Genomic DNA, 19,547 nt, shown 5'->3' on the forward strand with positions numbered 1-19,547 from the left:
TCCGCACGGCTCCGCTCGGATGCGCTCGGCAATAATCGGCTCGGCTCGGTTCGGTTCGGCTTTCCTAGTTTCCAGTTGGCTTGGCTGGGGTCGGCTCAGATTGGCTGAGCTGGGCTCAGCTCTGCTCAGCTCAGTTTGGTTCGCTGGGCTTGGCTCAGCACAGCTTGGCTTGGCTCAGATGGGTTCAGCTGCACTCGGCTCTAATCAGCTTAGCTAGGCTGGGCTCGGCTTGGTTCAGTTGGGTTTGACTCTGCTCGGCTCAGCTTGACTTGGCTGGACTCAGCTATGCTCAGCTCAGCTCTGCTAGGTTTGGCTCAGCTCAGTTTGGCTCAGCTTTGCTATGCTCAGCTCAGCTGAGCTCCACTCAGCTTGGTTCAGTTAAATATGGCTCAGTTCACCTGGGCTAGGCATGGCTCAGCTTGGCTCCACTCAGCTCAGTTCAGGCACAGCTTGGTTCAGTTAGGCTCATTTCATCTCAGTTCAGTCAGGCTTGGCTTGGCACAGCTCAGCTTATCTTAGTTAGGCTCGCTTTAGCTCAGTTAAGCTTAGCTTGGCACTGCTAGGCTGAGCTCCACAGCTTTGAAACCCTTCTAAGGATGGGGTCTCCACCACTGCCCTGGGCAGCCTGGGCTGGCCTTGACAACCCTTTTGAGGAAGAAATTATTCCTCATGCCTAAACCTCCCATGGGGCAACTTGATACTTTCTTCTTGTCCTGTCTCTTCTGCCCTGGGAGAAGACCAACCTTCACCTGGCCCCAACCTCCTTTCAGGGAGTTGCAGAGAGCAATGAGGTTTCCCCTCAGTCTCCTTTTCTCCAGGCCGAACCACCCCAGTTGTCTCAAGCAATTGAATACTACCCTAAAAGTGTGATAAACCCCAGTATTAACTGCAGCTGAAGATCATAGATCCATGAAGTCTGCTCTATTTCAGTGGGTAAAATGCTGTAGATAAAAGCAGTACAACAGGAGGAATCATTACATCAAAGCTTCCAGAGGAGGCAGTCACTGTGGGCCTGTATCAGTCTCAGGAGAGCAGACGGATGGAGTCTTTCTTTCGGCTGAAAAAGACCTTTAAGATCATCTAAGTCCAACTGCCCAACCTGGAATGGAGCTTCAGGGCAATATTTATCCAAAAACATTGTGTTCACAGAGATTCTGGGTGGCTTCTCCCAAAATTTTGCTGGAAAACAGCACTTACCAAGCAGAGTTTTGCACAAACAACATCTTTCTTTTCAGAACACAGCAGCTTTTTTTTATTTTTTTTTTTTTACTAAGTAAGCTCCGACTTCCCAGTAAGTTATTGGTGTGAGATGGGGTCCTCCAAGCACACTGGTGTCCCTGTTTCCTGTTTGTAATGTGGAGGGGACAGCCATGAGATTGGGAGATTGTTGCACATGTAGACTGCAGCTGGCAGGACAACTCCATTTCTTCACATCCTTCTCCTCTTCTGTCACTCTCTTGGTTTCTCTCAGCATCTTGCTGTCTACTTTCCAGATGCTCTCCTCTTACCAGCAGCCTCCTGGCACATGTGGAGCAATGTCAGGTGAACAAAGACTGCACCACTTTGCTAACAAAGCTCATTAGAACTAATCAGGGGAGCTCTGAAGCCTGTTACCTGCCAGCCCCATAGACACAAACAGCAGCTGCCATCTCCAGGTGTTCTCATAAGCTGCATGTGTCAGTCAGTTTGCTCCCAGATGCCTCCTCTTCTAGCAAAGACAATTCTTTCTCAAAGCAATCCCCAAAGTGCAAGAGTTAAAACAAAAGGTTAACAAAAATAGGTGGAGAGCAAAGAGAGTCAGGCTTTCAAATACTGGGCATGGAAGGAGAAAGGTGACAAGAGAGTCCAACACAGAGCTACCAGGATGATTAAGGGACTGGAACATGTGCCCTATGAGGAGAGACTGAGAGCCCTGGGGCTTTTTAGTCTGGAGAGGACTGAGAGAGGATTTAATAAATGTTTACAAATATCTGAGGGCTGGGGGTCAAGAGGGAGGGGACAGGCTCTGCACACTTGCACCCTGTGAACAAGGGGTAATGGATATAAACTACAGCACAGGAGGTTCCACCTCAACATGAGGGAGAACTTCTTCACTATGAGGGTCACAGAGCACGGGAATGGGCGCCCCAGAGAGGTTGTGGAGTGTCCTTGAGACTTTTCAGACCCACCTGGGTGTGTTCCTGTGTGGCCTGTGCTAGATTCTACGGTCCTGCTTTGGCAGTGGGGGTTGGACTTGATGACCGCTGGAGGTCGCTTCCGACCCCTAACATCCTGTGATCCTATTGAGAAGGAAGCACGGAGGAGCCTCAGGGCTGGTGTGTGCTCTGTGGCAATGAGGGCTGTTCTAGCTCTGTGGGGTTCTGATGGCTTCACAGAATCAGAGAATGGTTTTGGTTGGAAAAGATCTTTAAGATCAAATCCAATCCTTAACCCAGTACTGCCAGGTCATCATTAAACCATGTCACGAAATGCCAGGTTTTATGTACATCCGGGGATGGTGACTCAGAGAATCCCAGCATGGTAGGGGTTGGACGGGAGCTCTGGAGATCATCCAGTCCAACCCCACCCTGCTCAAGCAGGGGCACCCACAGCAGGTTGCCCAGGATCACAATGCCCAGGGGGGGTTGGAAGCTCTGCAGAGAAGGAGACTCCACAACCTCTCTGGGCAGCCTGCTCCAGGGCTCCAGCAGCCTCACATCAAACAAGTTTCTCCTCCTGTTGAGATGGAACCTCCTGGGTTCCAGTTTGTGCCCACTGCCCCTTGTCCTGTCCCTGGGCACACCACTGGAAAGAGTCTGTCCCCATCCTCTTGCACCCCACAGGTCCTTTATCTCTTGATCGGCGTTGACTCTACCGCTTTAAACCTGTTCCGGGGCCTGACAACACTATCAGTGAAGAAATATAGCCTGAAGTCCAACCTAAACCTCCCCTGGTGCCACTGGTGCTGTTCAAGCTTCCATCCCCCTCCTCACAGCTCTGACCCAACACCCCCATCCGCCGTCCCCTCAGGAGAGCGGCAGGAGGCCAGCGCCCGTGAGCGCCGCTTCCACCGCTCAGCGGCCGGCCCAGCAGAGGCCGGTGTCCGCCCGCTCGGCAGCCGTTGCCAGGCGCGGTCCGTCCGCTAACCGGTCCCCCCGGCGCCACTTCCGTTCCGCCACCGCTCGGCCGCTCCGCCGCGCCGCCTGCCCGCGGGGCCCTGGTTCCGGCGCCGGGGAGATGTTGCCCAGCGGCGCGGTGCGGCGGTTCCTGCGGGCCGGAGCGGCGGCCAGGTCAGCTGGGACCGGAGGGGACGGGGTGGTAGGAGACGGCTCGGGCTGAAAGCGGGAGCGGCACCGCGACCAGGCGGCGTGGCGGCTCCAACGGCCGGCTCCAGCGGCCGGCTCCGAGCCGCGGGAGGGGGAGCGGGAGGAGGAGGTTCAGGCGTGCGGGGAGCAGTGCGAGCACCCCGGGCGTCCTCCCTGCCCTACCTCCCCCGGTGCCCACTCGGCCTCTGCAGGCGGAGGAAGCGATCCCCCGGTGGCTTATTGTTTTTTTTCTTTTTTTCTCCCCTGTTTCAGGTCTAAAGTGATGAAGAACTGGGGCGTCATCGGGGGGGTGGCCGCTGCGGTGGCCGCGGGGATGTACGTGCTGTGGGGTCCCATCACCGAGAGGAAGAAGCGCAGGAGAGGTACGGGGAGCGGGGGGCTTCAGGAGCTGGCAGCCCGCCCCTGGCACGGAACACACGGGAAAATGGCCCAAAAGTGCGTTCTGGGGGCCTTCGGGCTTCCTCCGGGCACTCTCCGAGCTGCGGGACGCGCACCCTGTCCTGTTTGTTATTAGCAGCTTCTGCTAATCGTTTTCTGACAGTTTTGGTAACTGTCCCGTTGAGAAATATAAACAATTAAATAATATGCATTAATCAAAGGATTTTAGTTCCTCATGTAGTGTTTTAGTTGTATCTGTTGGCATTGTTAAAAATTAGTGACTCATTAGCCATGTTTTTATGTCCTGTGATAAGTTACTTAGTGAACTGCTGCAGGTAGCACACTTCATTTTGCCCTTTGGAATGCAAAATTATTATTCTACTACTTTATATTTTGCATTTTGGGATGCCAGAATATTACATTTCACTTTATTTTGCATTTTGGGATGCAAAACATTACCGCATTTAATTTGATTTTGCATTTTGGGCTGTAAAATGTTATTACATTTCATTTTATTTTGCATTTTGGGATGCAAAATTTGATTCTATTGCATTTTATCTCACATTTTGGAATGCAAAAATGTATTATGGACCATTTGAGTTTGCATTTCAGAATGCAAAATGTTACATACCATTTGATTTTGCATTTTGGAAGCAAAATGTTAATACATGTCATTTTATCATGCACTCTGCAATGCAAAATACTATTCTGTGCCATTTTATTTTGCATTTTGGGATGCAACATTTTATGATGTCACTTTACTTTTGCAATGCAAAATTATACTTCATTTTATTTTTGCATTTTGGGATGCAAATCTTAGTATATATTCTTTTTATTTTGCATTTTGGGATGAAAAATTTGATTATTTTGGAATGCAGGGTTTTAGTTTTCTTTGCCATTTGATTGTGCTTTTGGGCATGCAAAAGAAATGTGGTTTTAGTGAACATTACAGCAAGAGAAGAGAAAGTCTCTGGCTAAGCAGAGTCCTACAGAAATGCTCTTCTTAATCCTTGGCAACCCAGGAGTTTTCATAACCACTAATCCAAGCTCCAGAGAAAGCTTCAGACCAGGCTGAAGCTGTAGAGGTGTAGCAGTGACCTCAGGGGCTCCTGCACTTGATGGTGTAACCAAGAATTTCAGAGCAACTTGTAGATAATCCTGAACCTTCATCTTGAGATGGAAATCTGTTCTTATCAGGAGAAAGAAAGAGAGGATTTTCCAAGGAAAATGGAAAAAGATTTTCCAGTGATGTAAATCTGAGCCCACCAAGTGTGTAAGCACTTTACAGGAGATAGAGGCCAGGGTCTTCTGGTTTTTCATGGGGTGCAAGTACCAGCTACACTGAATCATTAAATGTTAATGTCATTTCAAGACCTAACACAACACTTGAAATTGACAGTAGCAACTGCAAGTAGCTACTCTGCCTTAGTGAGGTCACATCTGGAGTCCTGGGTCCAGTTCTGGGCTCTTCAGTTCAAGAGAGACAGGAAACTACTGCAGAAGGTCCAGAGGAGGCTTCAAAGTTGCTAAGGGGCTTGGAGAATCTCTGTGAGGAGGAAAGGCTGAGAGCCCTGGGGCTGTTGAGCCTAGAGAAGAGCAGCCCCAGAGGGGATCTGATCAGTCCTCAGCAAGAGCTAAAGGGTGGGAGGCAAGAGGCTGGGGCCAGACTCTTTCCAGTGGTGTGCAGTGACAGGACAAGGGGAAATGGGCACAAACTGGAACCCAGGAGGTTCCATCTGAACAGGAGGAGGACCTTGTTCGATGTGAGGGTGCTGGAGGCCTGTAGCAGGCTGCCCAGAGAGGTTGTGGAGTCTCCTTCTCTGGAGAACTTCCAAACCCCCCTGACCATTTTGATCCTGGGCAAGCTGCTGTGGGTGCCCCTGCTTGAGCAGGGTGGGGTTGGACTGGATGATCTCCAGAGGTCCCTTTCCAGCCCCCACCATGCTGGGATTCTGTGTGTAAAATACTGAGGTTTTCCTAGACTTTGTGGTGTAATCAGTTACATTTCTGTTTGCAGGACTTGTACCTGGGCTTCTGAACTTGGGAAACACCTGTTTCATGAACTCCTTGCTGCAAGGCTTATCTTCTTGCCCATCTTTCGTCAAGTGGCTGGAGGAATTTACAGCACAGTACAAGACAGAGCAGAACCTGCCCACTGAGCATCGATACTTGTCAGTCACTTTGCTGCATCTCCTAAAAGGTACTTGAATATTTTCATGTTCTGATAAACTAAGAAGAAAACATTTAGCCAGCTGAAGATGAGCCAGTGTGTGTGCCCAGGTGGCCTAAAAGGCCAGCAGCATCCTGGCTTGGATCAGCAACACTGTGGCCAGCAGGACCAGGGCAGGGATTGTCCTCCCGTACTCAGCACTGCTGAGGCCACACTTCAAATTCTGGGGTCAGTTTTGGGCCCCTCATTCCAAGGAGGACATTGAAGCAACAAAGCTAGGGAAGGGTCTGGAGAACAGGGCTGGTGAGGAGCAGCTGAGGGACCTGGGGTTGTTTAGACTGGAGAAGAAAAGGCTGAGGGGAGACCTCATTGCTCTCTACAGCTCCTTGAAAGGAGGTTGGAGCCAGGTGGGGGCTGGTCTCTTCTTCCTAGTATCAGGTGATAGAACAAGAGGAAATGGCCTAAAGTTGCCCCAGGGGAGGTTTAGTTTGGACATGAGGAAGAATTTCTTCAACAAAAGACTTGTCAAGACCTGTCCTAAGCTGCTTAGGGAGGTGGTGGAGTCACCATCCCTGAATGGGTTTCAAAGCCGTGGAGCTGTGCTGAGGGCCATGGTTTAGTGGTGCCCTGGTAGTGCTGGGTTATTGGCTGGACTTGATGATCTTAAAGGTCTCTTCCAACCAAAACTATTCCATCATTTTATGGTTCTGTTTTAACATGCAATGTCCCCAGCTTTGTCCTGTCAGGAGGTGACAGAAGATGATGTCCTGGATGCCAGCTGCCTGTTGGAAGTTCTACGGATGTACAGGTGGCAGATCTCCTCCTTTGAAGAGCAGGTGATTACAGAACCCAGCCTGCCTGACACACACCTCAGGGCTTTGATAAGGGGCAACAGGAAATGGAAGCTACTTACAGCCCTGAGTGTCACATCTGACTCTTTGCTGATTTCAGTATTTTCAGCCCCTCAGTGCAGCTGCTTGATGAACCTGACCAATTATCTCACTCATAAAAGAAGTTTCTGTATTATTGGATTAAATGGACTGAAGCTTGAGGAAGGGAGATTTAGACGGGATATTGGAAAGAAATTCTTTCCAGTGAGGGTGGTGAGACACTGGAACAGGTTGCCCAGGGAGGTTGTGGATGCCCCCTCCCTGGAGGTGTTTTTAAGGTCAGGTTGGATGAGAACTTGAGCACCCTGATCCAGTGGAAGGTGTCCCTGCTCATGGCAGGGGGGTGGAACTAGATGATCTTTAAGGTCCCTTCCAACCCAAACCATTCTGTGACTCTGAATCTTTCATAGTTCAGAGCCAAAGTGAACAGCAGTGCTTGCAGTTACACTTTTCCTGACATCAAGGGAAGCAGGCTTCCCTGCATTGGTGCATTCAGATTTATTTTTCCTCTAAGTATTTGAATACTCTTGAGTTGATATGCCCCAAGATATTAGTAATGATTTGTGTGCTGCTACCAAGCTGAGCTTTAGAGAAAAAGCTTCTGGGCAGAACTGCAGGAGAAGCACAAAACATTGCTACGAACACAGCAGGTGGGCTCTAAGCAGTAACTTTTCCATTCATTTCCTTCTACAGTGACACAGTTCCATGTCTGTCTCAATTGTCTGTGTGTTGATGTCTTTTGTTTTCACTTCTGCATCTTCTGCTTCTATTTAACAGGATGCTCATGAACTATTTCATGTCCTTACCTCTTCCTTAGAGGATGAACGGGATCATCAGCCTCGTGTGACACATCTGTTTGATGTGCTTGCTCTGGAGGTGACTTCTTAACTCATCTTCCTTCATTGTCAGGAGGAGTTTCCATACTCTGGCTAGATTCCTAAGTGTGTCAAGTATAAAGTGTCTGGTTAGAGCCTGAAGGTGTTTTCTTTATGTCTACAAAGCTGTTCTTTTAAGTGAAAGGAAGCAGTAAGCCAACAATCTAATAATAAAAAAGGGGGGGTTGGGTTTATAGTGATCCCACTTCCACCAGGCCTTTTGCATTCCTAAATCCATGGAATAAATGGGACTGGAATACAGGCACAGACCAATCATAGTCCATTTAAGCAGTCACTTTTAAAGAGTTGACACATGCAAGAGGTCTGAAAACTGCAAAATGGCCATTTATGGCATAGTCTTATTTGGAGGTGAAATTTATCCCCCAGTTTCTTCCTGCAGTCAGAAGGTTTCTTATCTCTTTTTGCCCCATATATGCAAAAGGTTTATAACATCTGTTAACACTTTTATTTTAGTGCTCTCAGGCAGAGAATTCTGCAGATTAATTATTGATTTTACTAGAAGTGTTCTTTTTGTCCATGATAAATTCATTGCCTACCAGGTTTTTTAGCTTCCCTCAAACATAAAGAGACACTGAAACTCCCATAATTATTTTTTTTTTTGTGTCAGAAAAGCTTATTAGGGATGAAATTAGAAGATATTAAATGGTTTCTGAGGTAGGGTTAATGAACTCTTTTCTTTTTCTCTGTAGCAGCCAGAGATAACCCAAAAGCAAATAAGCTGTAGAACAAGAGGTATGCTTTTTCCACTCTGAAATATGAATATTTACAGTGTAGTTGCTTTCTTCATTAAGGGGAGAATATTAACTGAGTTTTTGGACTGAAATACATCTCTCCATCTGTAAAAAGCTCATTAGTTATTTGTCAGTGGGACAGAATGTATATTAGAGCAGTTGCTTTTGTTCCTGTGGGCCAGGAATGTGGGGATGTATGGCAAATAAAAGACCAATTTCAACTTTGTGTTCCAGGGCCCCTTCCCCCTGTGTCAAACCAGTGGAAGTCACAGCACCCCTTCCATGGAAGGCTGACCAGCAACATGGTTTGCAAGCACTGTGAGCACCAGGTATAAGAACCTCTGTCTGGTTCTAATCATATTTATACATGGAGATAATTAAATGTGGTGTAGTTGGTGGGGATAGTTGCTGTGTTTGAGACAGAGCAACAGCAGTCCTAGCATGGTTGGTACTCAGAACCACAGCTGGCACAGCCTGAAAATTCACTCATGGTGGTGGTTTAGGATGAGCTACTGAGGACTCTTCATAGCCTTCACTCCAAGAAGGATAATGAGGTGCTGGAGTGTGTCCAGAGAAGAGTGATGATGCTGGTGAAGGGTCTGGAGACCAGGTCTGGTGAGGAGCAGCTAAGGGAACTGAGCTTGTTCAGCCTGGAGAAGAGGAGGCTGAGGGGAGACCTCATTGCTCTACAACTCTCTGAAAGCAGGTTGGAGCCAGGTGGGAGTTGGTCTGTTCTCTCAAGGAACAAGTAGGAGGACAAGAGGGAACAGCCTCAGGTTGCCCCAGGAGAGGTTTTAGGTTGGACATGAGGAAGAATTTAGTCCTCAGAAGGGTTGTCAGGGGCAGTGGTGGAGTGCCCATTCCTGAAGGGACTGAAAAGCTGTGTAGATCTTGTGCTGAAGGGTATGGTTTAATGATGACCTGGCAGTGCTGGTTTAACAGTTGGGCTCAAAAGTCTTTTCCAGTCTAAACAGTTCTGTGATTCTATTTGAGATTGCAGATGCAAAGCCAAATTCATTTGCAGCCCAGTTATCCAGAGCAAGGAGCTGAAAATAACCTGGATAAAGAACAAATAGATGAAGTAATTCTAAGCTGTAGATCAAACTAAGAGTATGTTTAGTGCTTCTACTTTTCAACACCTCACAGATGAAGTGAGCAGGGGCAGCTTCAGAAGAAAGAAGCTAAAGCAGCACCTTGAGTACCTTCTTCTCAAGCATGGCTCTTGGTGGTTCTGACCCTATTGTCAACCTGAGGGGGTGGGTTTTGACCCTGTGTGATGGAATCACAGAATTGTTTAGGCTGGAAAAGACCTTTATGATCATCACATCCAACCACATTTCACCAGCTACCTGTGGACAGCAGAGGGCACACACTCCTCTCATGTGAGGTTGGCTTGGTTGGGTTGGGGTTTTTTGGGGCTCATCTCACGTGAGGCTGGGTTGTTTGGGTTGTTTTGGGGGTATTTATTTGATTCATCTCATGTGAGGCTGTTTTGTTTGGGTTGTTTTTTGGGGTATTTTTTTGACTCATGTGAGGTTGGAAGTTTATGCTCAAAGTGAGGAGAAAGTTCTTCACAGGAAGAGTAATTGGTCAGTGGAATGTGCTGCCCAGGGAGGTGGTGGAGTCACCATCCCTGGAGGTGTTCAGAAAAGGATTGGCTGTGGCACTTGGAGCCAGGGTTTAGTTGTCAGGAGGGGTTAGGTGTTAGGCTGGACTTGATGGTCTCTGAGGTCTTTTCCAGCCTGGTTGATGCTGTGATTCTGCGAGTTGTTTGGATTTTGGGGTTGGTTTGTTTGTTTGTTTTTTGAGGGAGGGATTTTTTTTCTTTGTTTTTTTTTTTGGGGGGGGGAGTTTTGTGTGGCCTGTTCCAAATTTCAGCTCACTGGAGCTGTGCAACATCTTCTTGCAGAGCCCTGTGAGGTACGACACCTTCGACAGCCTCTCTCTGAGCATTCCTGCAGCCGTGTGGGTAAGTTGCCCTCTCTGCTCCACTCTGCCTGGGGGCCTTGTGTCATGGCTCTGCCTTCACCAGTGTCTTCTGAAGGTGCTGCTGCCCAAGTGTAACTGAGCAGCTGCAGTTTATTTTCTTGCCTTTTTACAGTGACCCCGTGGTGTAACCCCATACCTCAGCACTATTGTGTTGCTGCAAATTGCCAATTAGCCCAACAAGCAGCACTTTGCTGACACCAGCAGAGTTTTCTCTTTCTCCTCAGGGGTATTTGGTCCTTTCTGTGTAATTTGAACAGATCAGATCATATCCCCTGTTTCACTTGGGAAAAAAAAAAAAAAAGTGACCTTGGGGTGCTCTCTCCCTGTGCTGATAGGACACAAGTTACCCAACAGAGGCTTTTGGATCAAGTCATTTCAACTGGAAATGGCTGCAGTTTCTTTTTGGCTCTCTGAAAATCTCTGAGTGACTAGGTTTTGGGGGGGGGGGCAAAATGTGCAGGATATTTTTGAACTACAGCTTTGTTACTTAATGTCTGCTAGAGATCATAGAATAGAATGGTTTGGGTTGGAAGGGATCTTAAAGACCATCTAGTTTCACCCTCCCTGCCATGAGCAGGGACACCTTCCACTAGCCCAGGTTGCTCAAGGCCTCATCCAGCCTGGCCTTGAACACCTCTAAGGAGAGGGGATGCCTCCCTGGGCAACCTATTCCAGTGTCTCACCATTCTCACTGTAAAGAATTTCTTCCTAATTTCCAGTCTAAATCTCCTCTCTCCCAGCTCAAAGGCATTGGCCCTAATCCTGTCACTACAATCCCATGTCAAAAGTCCCTCCCTAGCTCTCCTTGTAGCCCCTTCAGGTACTGGAAGGCTGCTCTAAAGTCTCCCCAGAGCCTTCTCTTCTCCAGATAAGTAGCAACCACTTGCACTCATGAAACTGATTTGGACCTCTGGCCAGGTAGGAATGGAATTTGGACACAGCTTCTGCTCTTTGTGCTTTGTTTTCTACCATCATCTCTACCAGTTCCAACCCAAACCACTCTATGAATCTATGAATCATTGAAGGTTCTGCCCTTCATACCTGGCAGTAGGTAGTACAGGCTACAAGGAGGAGTGCCTGAATTCAATTAATTTTACTGTTTCTCCTCTGTAGAGGATCAGAGGGCATAAAGGGACCCACAAAGAGCTGGTACTTCAGGAACAAATAGTAACAGGGCCAGGAATTTGTAGTTTCAAACCCTGCTGAAGCAGTCACCCAGGGAGTCACAGCTATAGAGGTCTTTTCCAGCCTGCATGATTTATGATTCTGTTGCTCTTCATGTGCAGGCTCCAACGTTTTCCACATTTAGTCTCCATAGCTCTATCATCAGCATTGTGGACTCAAAGCCATTTAGTGCTTTCTCCAGTAATCACTCTGCAATTCTCTGATTTCCCTGGGAGAAATTAGGAAAAAATCCCTTTCCCACAACGAGGTGGTTTGCACCCTGAAAGTACTGCAAATAATGTTGCTTTCTTTCCATGCTCAGGGTCGTCCTCTAACACTGGACCACTGCCTCCATCACTTCATCTCCTCTGAATCTGTGAAGGATGTGGTGTGTGACAACTGCACTAAAGTATGTCACTTGGATTTATAGTCTGGCTCATTCTATGCCTGCTGACAGAATTATGGCTTCAGTCTTTCTACTCAGGACTTCAGGAAAGCCACTAGCCTGAGGGATTTCTTCTGTTTCAAATGGAGTTCCTACCTCCCAGAGTATTTTGGAGCCTTTTTTTTTTTTTTATTACTTAACATTGCCAAACAGACAGTTTATTGTGTAATTCCCAAGTATATTTAGAGAATATTTAGGATACTCTTTTTTTCCCCCCTCCCTGGTATTTTAAAGAGTATTTTACAGTTGCCTGGAATGTGATGATGGAGCTCAAGTCTCCAGGTTTAGGTGTAGCCATTTTTTTTTTTTGGTTGTCAAACAAGTCACTTTGGCTCACCATGTCCTAATCCACCCTCACCATGACCAAATTCTCCTTTGTCATGGACAAATCCCTCACCAAAGTCAAATCCTCCCTTGTTGTGGTCTAAATCATCATGTCCAAATTCTCTGTGGCCAAATCTTCCCTTGTTGTGGTCAGGTCTGTCCTCACCATGACCAAATCCACACTGTGGCCAAATATTCCCTCACCTCACCAGTCCTTAGGAGGACTTGACTTTGGTGAGGGATTTGGCCATGGTTAGGGAGAGTTTGGTCATGGTAATGGAAGATTTGCACAGAGTGAGGAAGAATTTGGACATGGTGAGGGATTTGAGCATAACAAGGGAGGATTTGACCATGGCAAGAGAGAATTTGGCTGTGGTGAGGGAGGATTTGGTCATGGTGAAGAGGGAAGATCTGGCCATGACAAAGGAGAATGTGGTCATGGTGAGGGAGGATCTGGCCAAGACAAAGGAGATTTTGGTCATAGTAGGGGAGGATTAGACATGGTGAGCCCAAGTGTCTTGTTTGACAACCAACAGAATTGGCTACACCTAAACCTGGAGGCTGGGCTTGTTCTGGTTTCTGCTTCATTTTGGTTCAGAATTCTGATCCATTAGGATCAAAACTTCTTCAGGAAGTTCTTACAAAGCTGTAGATGTAATTAAAGCACTGAGAGTAATTCTGTCTAGACAACTGCTTTGCCTGCAGTGTGCAGACCTGCACTGTTATGTGTCATTAAATGCCTTCATTTTTTTTCCCTTTTGATTTCAGATTCAGGCTAAAGGAACCCTGAATGGCCAGAGCATAGAAAACCAGAGAACAACATTTGTGAAGCAATTAAAGTTAGGAAAGGTGAGGCCAGCTAACTCTCTAAATCTTGATTTTTCAATCCTATTATACAGTAATTTCTTTCTTTGATCTCTGGTATTAGACTATTTTCATGTTTTACTTCAAAAAATAAACTTATTTATCAAATGCTGGTAGGCATTGAGGCCTCAGTGCAGCAAAACTCTGTAGCTTAAAGAATGTGAGCATTTTATTGTTACTCAGTAAAACACTTACATGTAAGTTTGGCTTAAGGGCAGCTCATATGGTGGTGAGACCCTGGAACAAGTTGCCCAGAGAGGTGGTAGATGCCCCATCCCTGGAACCATTCCAGGTCAGGTTTTTTGGGGCTCTGAGCAACCTGTTCTAGTTGCAGATGTCCCTGCTGGCTGCCAGGGGGTGGGTTAGGTAGCATTTAAAAATCCCTGCCCACCCAAATCAGTCTGGGATTCAATGTGTTGCATGAATTCTTGACTTCCTTGCTAAGTGAAGTGATTCACACCCACAATGTGTGCAGCATCTTCAGCAGCTGCAATGAAACTGAGATGTTGTAAACAGGACTGGTTCAGACAAGTGGATGTGGTGCTAAACATCAGGTGTAGTTTATATGGGTAGCTCTTACCAGTTTTGCTCTGTAATTAATAGCCCTACATGCCAATAGTAGTAATACTAATAGTAACTTGTGTTACTGATAGAGGTTAACCCTTGCATGACTTGAAATGTCAGGTATTTAGCACTGCTACAGCTTTTTCCCCTGGTCCTCTCACTGTGCAAAGCCATTACTAACTGAGTATTATCAAATGCCTTGCAACAACTCACTCTAACAAACCCCAACCCTCATTTCTACCTCACAGATCAAGCAGGATGAGATTGACAGGTGAGCTTTCAAGGAGGGTGCATCTATTTTGATGGATTTTGCTTCCATTTGGAGAAAATGATTAACATGATCTGCCCTACAGCCCAGAGAGCAGTGGCATTGTCAGAAATCTCAAGAGAGCTGTGAGTTTGAGTCATGTCCTAGGGATACTACTGCCAGTAAGCTTCCACACAGATAGTGGCACATAAGGGCAGAGTTCAGTGATGCATTTCCTTACTCACCAGGCTTAGCAGTTCTATTTGTAGGCTTTTAACTTGAACAGCTCTTTCTTTTCACTCAAAATGTCTTTCCTTCTCCTTGTCTATGGAATATTGCTGAAGCTGCCTCAGTGTTTGTGCATCCATCTGCAAAGGCTGAGCTGGTCAAACCAAGGCACCCCTCTGAAACGCCACGAGCACGTGCAGTTCAATGAGTTCCTCATCATGGACATCTACAAATACCACATTCCTCTTCATAAAGCAAGCCAGAGTGAGCTGAACCAGAAAAAAACTGATGAGACAATGCCTGGAACAAAAGATGGCATAGCAGGAAAACCTTCAGGTACTTGAGCAGCTTGGTTTAGTAGGAGGTGGCCTTTCTGATGGCAGTGGGTTTGGAAATAGATGTGCTTTAAGGTCCCCTCCAAGTCAAACCATTCCATGGTTCTATGATACTTACAGGAACAAGTTCTTTACCATGAGGGTAGTGGAACACTGGAACAGGTTGCCCAGGGTGGTAATTGAGGCCCCATCCCTGGAAATATTCAAGGTGAGGCTTGACAGGGCTGTAGGCAGCCTGATCTAGTGGAGGATGTCCTTGCTTACTGCAGAGGGGGTTGGACTAGATGACCTTTAGAGGTCCCTTCCAACCCAGACCCTTCTATCATTCTGTGATTTTGGAGATAAAATATATTGGGTATTTTTATGTTTCTGTGGGCAGCCTGATCTAGTTGAGGACATCCCTGCTTACTGCAGAGGGGATTTGACTAGATGACCTTTGGAAGTCCCTTCCAACCCATGATTCTATGATTTTGAAGATAAAATATATTGGGTATTATGATGTTCCTGTGGTAAAGCATTTTAATCTACAGAATGAACATGGGAGCAGTGTCTTTATGTGGCTCTGTGCACACAGGAGAGGTGGGTTGGACAGGATGACCTCTAGAGGTCCCTTCCAACCTGATGCATTCTGTGGTTCTGTGGAAATCCTTTTGGCAAGCATTAGGATACCCTGTCCCAAGCTTAGAGTTCAGTTTGGATAAGTGAATGTGATACTCTAATTAATAATTAAATTGATACTTTAATTAATTTAACTTTGATAATCTGATCCTATGAAATACTGAAAAAAAGATACAAACAAACAAAAACATCCCTGATAACAGAAAACTTGCATGATTTATGTCCAGAGGATGAAGGGATGTTGAAGTCTGGAAGCCCTAAATGTTGTCTAGTTAGTGATGTGTTGCAAAGCTTCAGGAGAAGCATAAAAACAATGCTGGGAGTGGTGACTCAAACATGTGGCAGTAGTAAGTCTGTCCTTTAGGCAGCTCAGTGTTGTGTTAATTGGGTTATTGTCATCTTTGTGTCATGCTAAGACATTTACCACTGTTCAACATCCCACTGTGGGATGTTCTGCTCCTCTTAAGGGACAGTGATAAGTAATGAAAAGGAGGTGAGACCTTCTGGTTCTCCACAAGTCCTTCAAAGGAGGTTGGAGCCAGGTGGGGTTGGTCTCTTCTAAGGACCAAGTGATAGGACAAGAAGAAATGGCCTTATGTTGGACCAGGAGAGATTTAGATTGGACATTAGAAGAAATTTCCTCATTGAAAGGGTTCTCAAACACTGGCCCAGGCTCCCCAGGGAGATGGTTGAATCCCTGTCCCTGGAGGTGTTTCAAAGAGGCAGAGGTGTGGTGCTGTGGGACCTGGTTTAGCGCCAGCCTTGGTAGAGTTAGAGAATGGTTTGACTTGGTGATCTTAAACGGCTTTTCCAACCCAAACAATTCTATGATTGGATCAATGAACAGAAGTAAATACCTGTTGTGTGGTGAAAAGTGCTGCAGGAACAGAAGGACAGCTTCTAGCAGTACTGATTGCAGTGTTTATGCACTGAGTGTCTCCTTTCTCTGGCAGATGCAGAACAGCCACCTGGAACTAGACCACTCTTCATGAATGGTGCCTGCTCCTCTTCCTTTTTAATGTCCTCTGGAACCTTTCCACTTGCTGCATTCCCTGAGTGCAGGTGAGTTAGAGATTTGTACCTTATCTTGTCATTTCAGTCCCTTCAAATCATGTTTTGTTTTTCTCTTGGCTGATTTTGAGTCCATTTCTCTCTCTAGAAAAGGGATTAAAAATATACCACAGGCAAATCTTTAAATCTCCTTTCTCTGGTTCATTGTTCAGGAAATCATCCTGAATAGCCATCATCTTGTTCATGCTGTTTTCCTCTCCCCCTCCTTTATTTTTTTTTTCCTTCTACTCTGACTTAAAAACTATTACAAGAAATCCATAGTTCCCTTACAGGCTTTTTCCCCTGCATTGTGTTTAACAAGCTTGATTTGTTAAATCAAACATTAACCTGGGGTGCATGAAGAAGAGCATGGCCAGCAGGTTGACAGAGGTTCTCCTCCTACTGAGGTCACACCTAGAGTAGTGGGTCCAGTTCTGAGCTCCCCAGGTCAAGAGAGACAGGGAACTACTGGAGAGAGCCCAGTGGAGGCTCCAAAGATGCTGAGGGGCCTGGAACATCCCTGTGAGGTAGAAAGGCTGAGAGCCCTGGGGCTGTTGAGCCTGGAGAAGAGCAGCCCCAGAGGGGATCTGCTGAATCCTCAGCAAGAGCTAAGGACCTATGGGAGCAAAGAGGCTGGGGCCAGACTCTTCTCAGTGGTGCCCAGTGACAGCAAAAGGGGCAGTGGGCAAAAACTGGAACCCAGGAGGCTCCATCTGAACAGGAGGGGAAACCTCTTTGGTGTGAGGCTGCTGGAGCCCTGGAGCAGGCTGCCCAGAGAGGTTGTGGAGTCTCCTTCTCTGCAGAGCTTCCAAACCCACCTGGGCATTGTGATCCTGGGCAAGCTGCTGTGGGTGCCCCTGCTTGAGCAGGAGGGTTGGACTGGATGATCTCCAGAGGCCCCTTCCAATCCTCACTATGCTGGGATTCAGGGATAATAGAACAAGGCAGCACTGCAGTCAAGACTTGCTACCTAGAATAGCAGTTGCCAGGCAGTGTGTCTCTTACAGAACCACCTCTGGTCTAGTGGAATGTGTCCCTGCCAGTGTCAGGGGGATTGGAACTAGATGATAACTTTAAGGTCCCTTCCAACTCAACCCATTCTGTGAATCTCTCAATCTATCAATCTTTTCATTCTCCAAGACACCTAAAGACAGCTCAAGTGGAGCTGCTCCTGGTCCACCCGTGACCCACAGAGCTGCTGACCTCTTCCTCTCTCGTGTGTCCTTCAGCTCCCCTGCCTACCTGTACCGCCTGATGGCGGTGGTGGTGCACCACGGGGACATGCACTCTGGACACTTCGTGACTTACCGCCGCTCGCCGCCGCCCGCCAGGAGCCCCCTGCCGGTCAGCAGCCAGTGGCTGTGGGTTTCTGACGACACCGTCCGCAGAGCCAGCCTGCAGGAAGTCCTCTCCTCCAGCGCTTACTTGCTCTTCTACGAGCGTGTTCACTCCAGGCTACAGCACCAAAGGGCTGAAGAGTGACTGAAGAGAGCAGAAGGACACAAACTGAGAGAGGATTCCTCTGACCAGATCTTTGTTGCACCTCCTGTTATGCAAATAACCCACCACAGGCCCTTTAAATTTTTCCCCTCCCTCTCTGGCTGGGAGTTGTGTTTCGTACCAAAACGCTGCTGCCCAAAGAGGTGCAGCCCGAAGCATTTCTTGTGTTCCAAAGTGGTTTTGTCAACATCTCAGCTCTTGAAGCAGACATTTCAAACAGACTTTGCCAGGCCCTGTTCCACGTTCTGACACCTAGGTAAGATTTCCAGAGGGAGCTGCTTCCATCTCCGACATCTCACTGCAGGCATTTTGGAAGCTGCTGTTATCAAAGGCAACAACTTAAGAAACAAAAGTGCCTTGAGCTTATTTGAACAGCCCCCTTACCATCCCACTGCTGTGTTCTGAGCAACGTCTCAAGATGCTGGCATGAACTCCTAGTGGAATCAGACTGCTGTTGCTGTCGCAGCTGATGATCTCTACAGAACACTCATGATGCAAAAAACTTCCCTCCTCGTGCCATTTGCCTAACATTTCTACATCACAGAAGTACTTCTGCTGATTCAAGGCTTCAGGATTGATTCAAGATTCTTCTTCTGCCAGGAGACAACGATAACAGTTTTTATCTGTGAAGAGCCAAGACCCTGATTTACTGCTCTCTATCTTTGGAGTACAGCTGAAATGAAGAGACAGAAGTGTTTGCATTCTCATTTCCTTCAGCACTACAGAACTGCTGAATACAAATGGCTTGTAGCATTGACTGCAACTTCTAATGCTGTGATTTCAAGGCTACTGTAGACTTGCCCTTCCTGTTTGAATGCTGAAAACTGCCATTTCTCATCAGCCATCCAGATAAGTGCTGTCTGCCTTGCAGCTGAGCTTCAGAGCTTGGACCACTTGTGATTGTGAGCTGAGCTGCGTTAGCAACCCAAGCATCCTCGTTAGGCTCAAGTGTACACAAGTGAATCAGGACTGGTGGGCACTTAGTTGTCTTGTGAAGTTGTAGAGCAGCCCAGAAAGGTTGGTGTCCCTGCATTAGACACACAGACTGCCATGTAAATAGAAGCAAGGTGCACACTTTGCTGCTCTAGATTGGTTGATGTGTCAAAAAAAAAAAAACCCAAACAATGCACAGAGAGAGAAAAGCAGTAAAATTTTCCCTTTGGACAGCTTTAAGTTACCAAGAATAAAGTCTGTGGGCTATTTTTAACTCTTTTCTGTCCTTGTAAGCTTGGAGGAGAAAAAGATTCATTCATCAGACAAGCTTTTTTTCAGTGCAAAACAGCAGCTGAAGTTTTCAAACTTTAAAGTTTTCAAACCTTTTTAGGGCAATTTTGTACTTGATCAGTCCATAAATCTTGCTGCCCTGAGCTCATAGGCATTTGGAAATCCTTAATGGGAGGGCTCCAAACCAGCCAGAATTGGAGTGGTAATAGATGTATATGCAAAAACTTTTAGGTAACTTGTCATTGCAGAGCATCATCAGAATTCCTGCTCCAAGTAATGATCACAGAACATAAAAGCTGATGTGCATGTTCCTGAGAAGTCTCCCTGTCTGTGCTAGGCTTGGTTTTAACCTTTTAATTTGAAGCTATTGAAGAAAAACCCAAAACCCAAACCAAAAACCAACCAACCAACCAACAAAACCCAACCCACCCACACACCCACCCAAAAAATAATAATTAAAAAAACCCACCAAAAAAACCCAACAAAAATACAACCTAGCAGGATGTAAAATGCCAAAGCTGCCTTGGCCATTGAACTAAGACTTAACAGATTTGCAGAAGGGCAGCAGGGATGTGCAGAAGGAGCTCAGTCAAGCAATGCTGGGTGCCACTGAAGAAACAAGCAT

The 19,547-nt window shown here is 46.8% G+C and overlaps 1 protein-coding gene across 1 annotated transcript; it reads left to right on the forward strand.

Annotated features, from left to right (window-relative positions):
• The first annotated feature begins 3,557 nt into the window (after window positions 1-3,557).
• USP30 (ubiquitin specific peptidase 30) lies at window positions 3,558-17,680 on the forward strand. The gene is made up of 12 exons (XM_054392746.1): window positions 3,558-3,667; window positions 5,701-5,883; window positions 6,586-6,689; window positions 7,521-7,619; window positions 8,329-8,371; window positions 8,605-8,699; window positions 10,280-10,339; window positions 11,846-11,932; window positions 13,061-13,141; window positions 14,312-14,531; window positions 16,102-16,210; window positions 17,428-17,680. Exons 1-12 carry the CDS (start codon window positions 3,568-3,570, stop codon window positions 17,678-17,680), a joined length of 1,434 nt encoding a protein of 477 aa, XP_054248721.1. The 5' UTR covers window positions 3,558-3,567.
• The last annotated feature ends 1,867 nt before the right edge of the window (window positions 17,681-19,547 follow it).

The sequence above is a fragment of the Indicator indicator genome, chromosome 26, assembly GCF_027791375.1.
Source record: "Indicator indicator isolate 239-I01 chromosome 26, UM_Iind_1.1, whole genome shotgun sequence".
NCBI lineage: Eukaryota > Metazoa > Chordata > Aves > Piciformes > Indicatoridae > Indicator > Indicator indicator.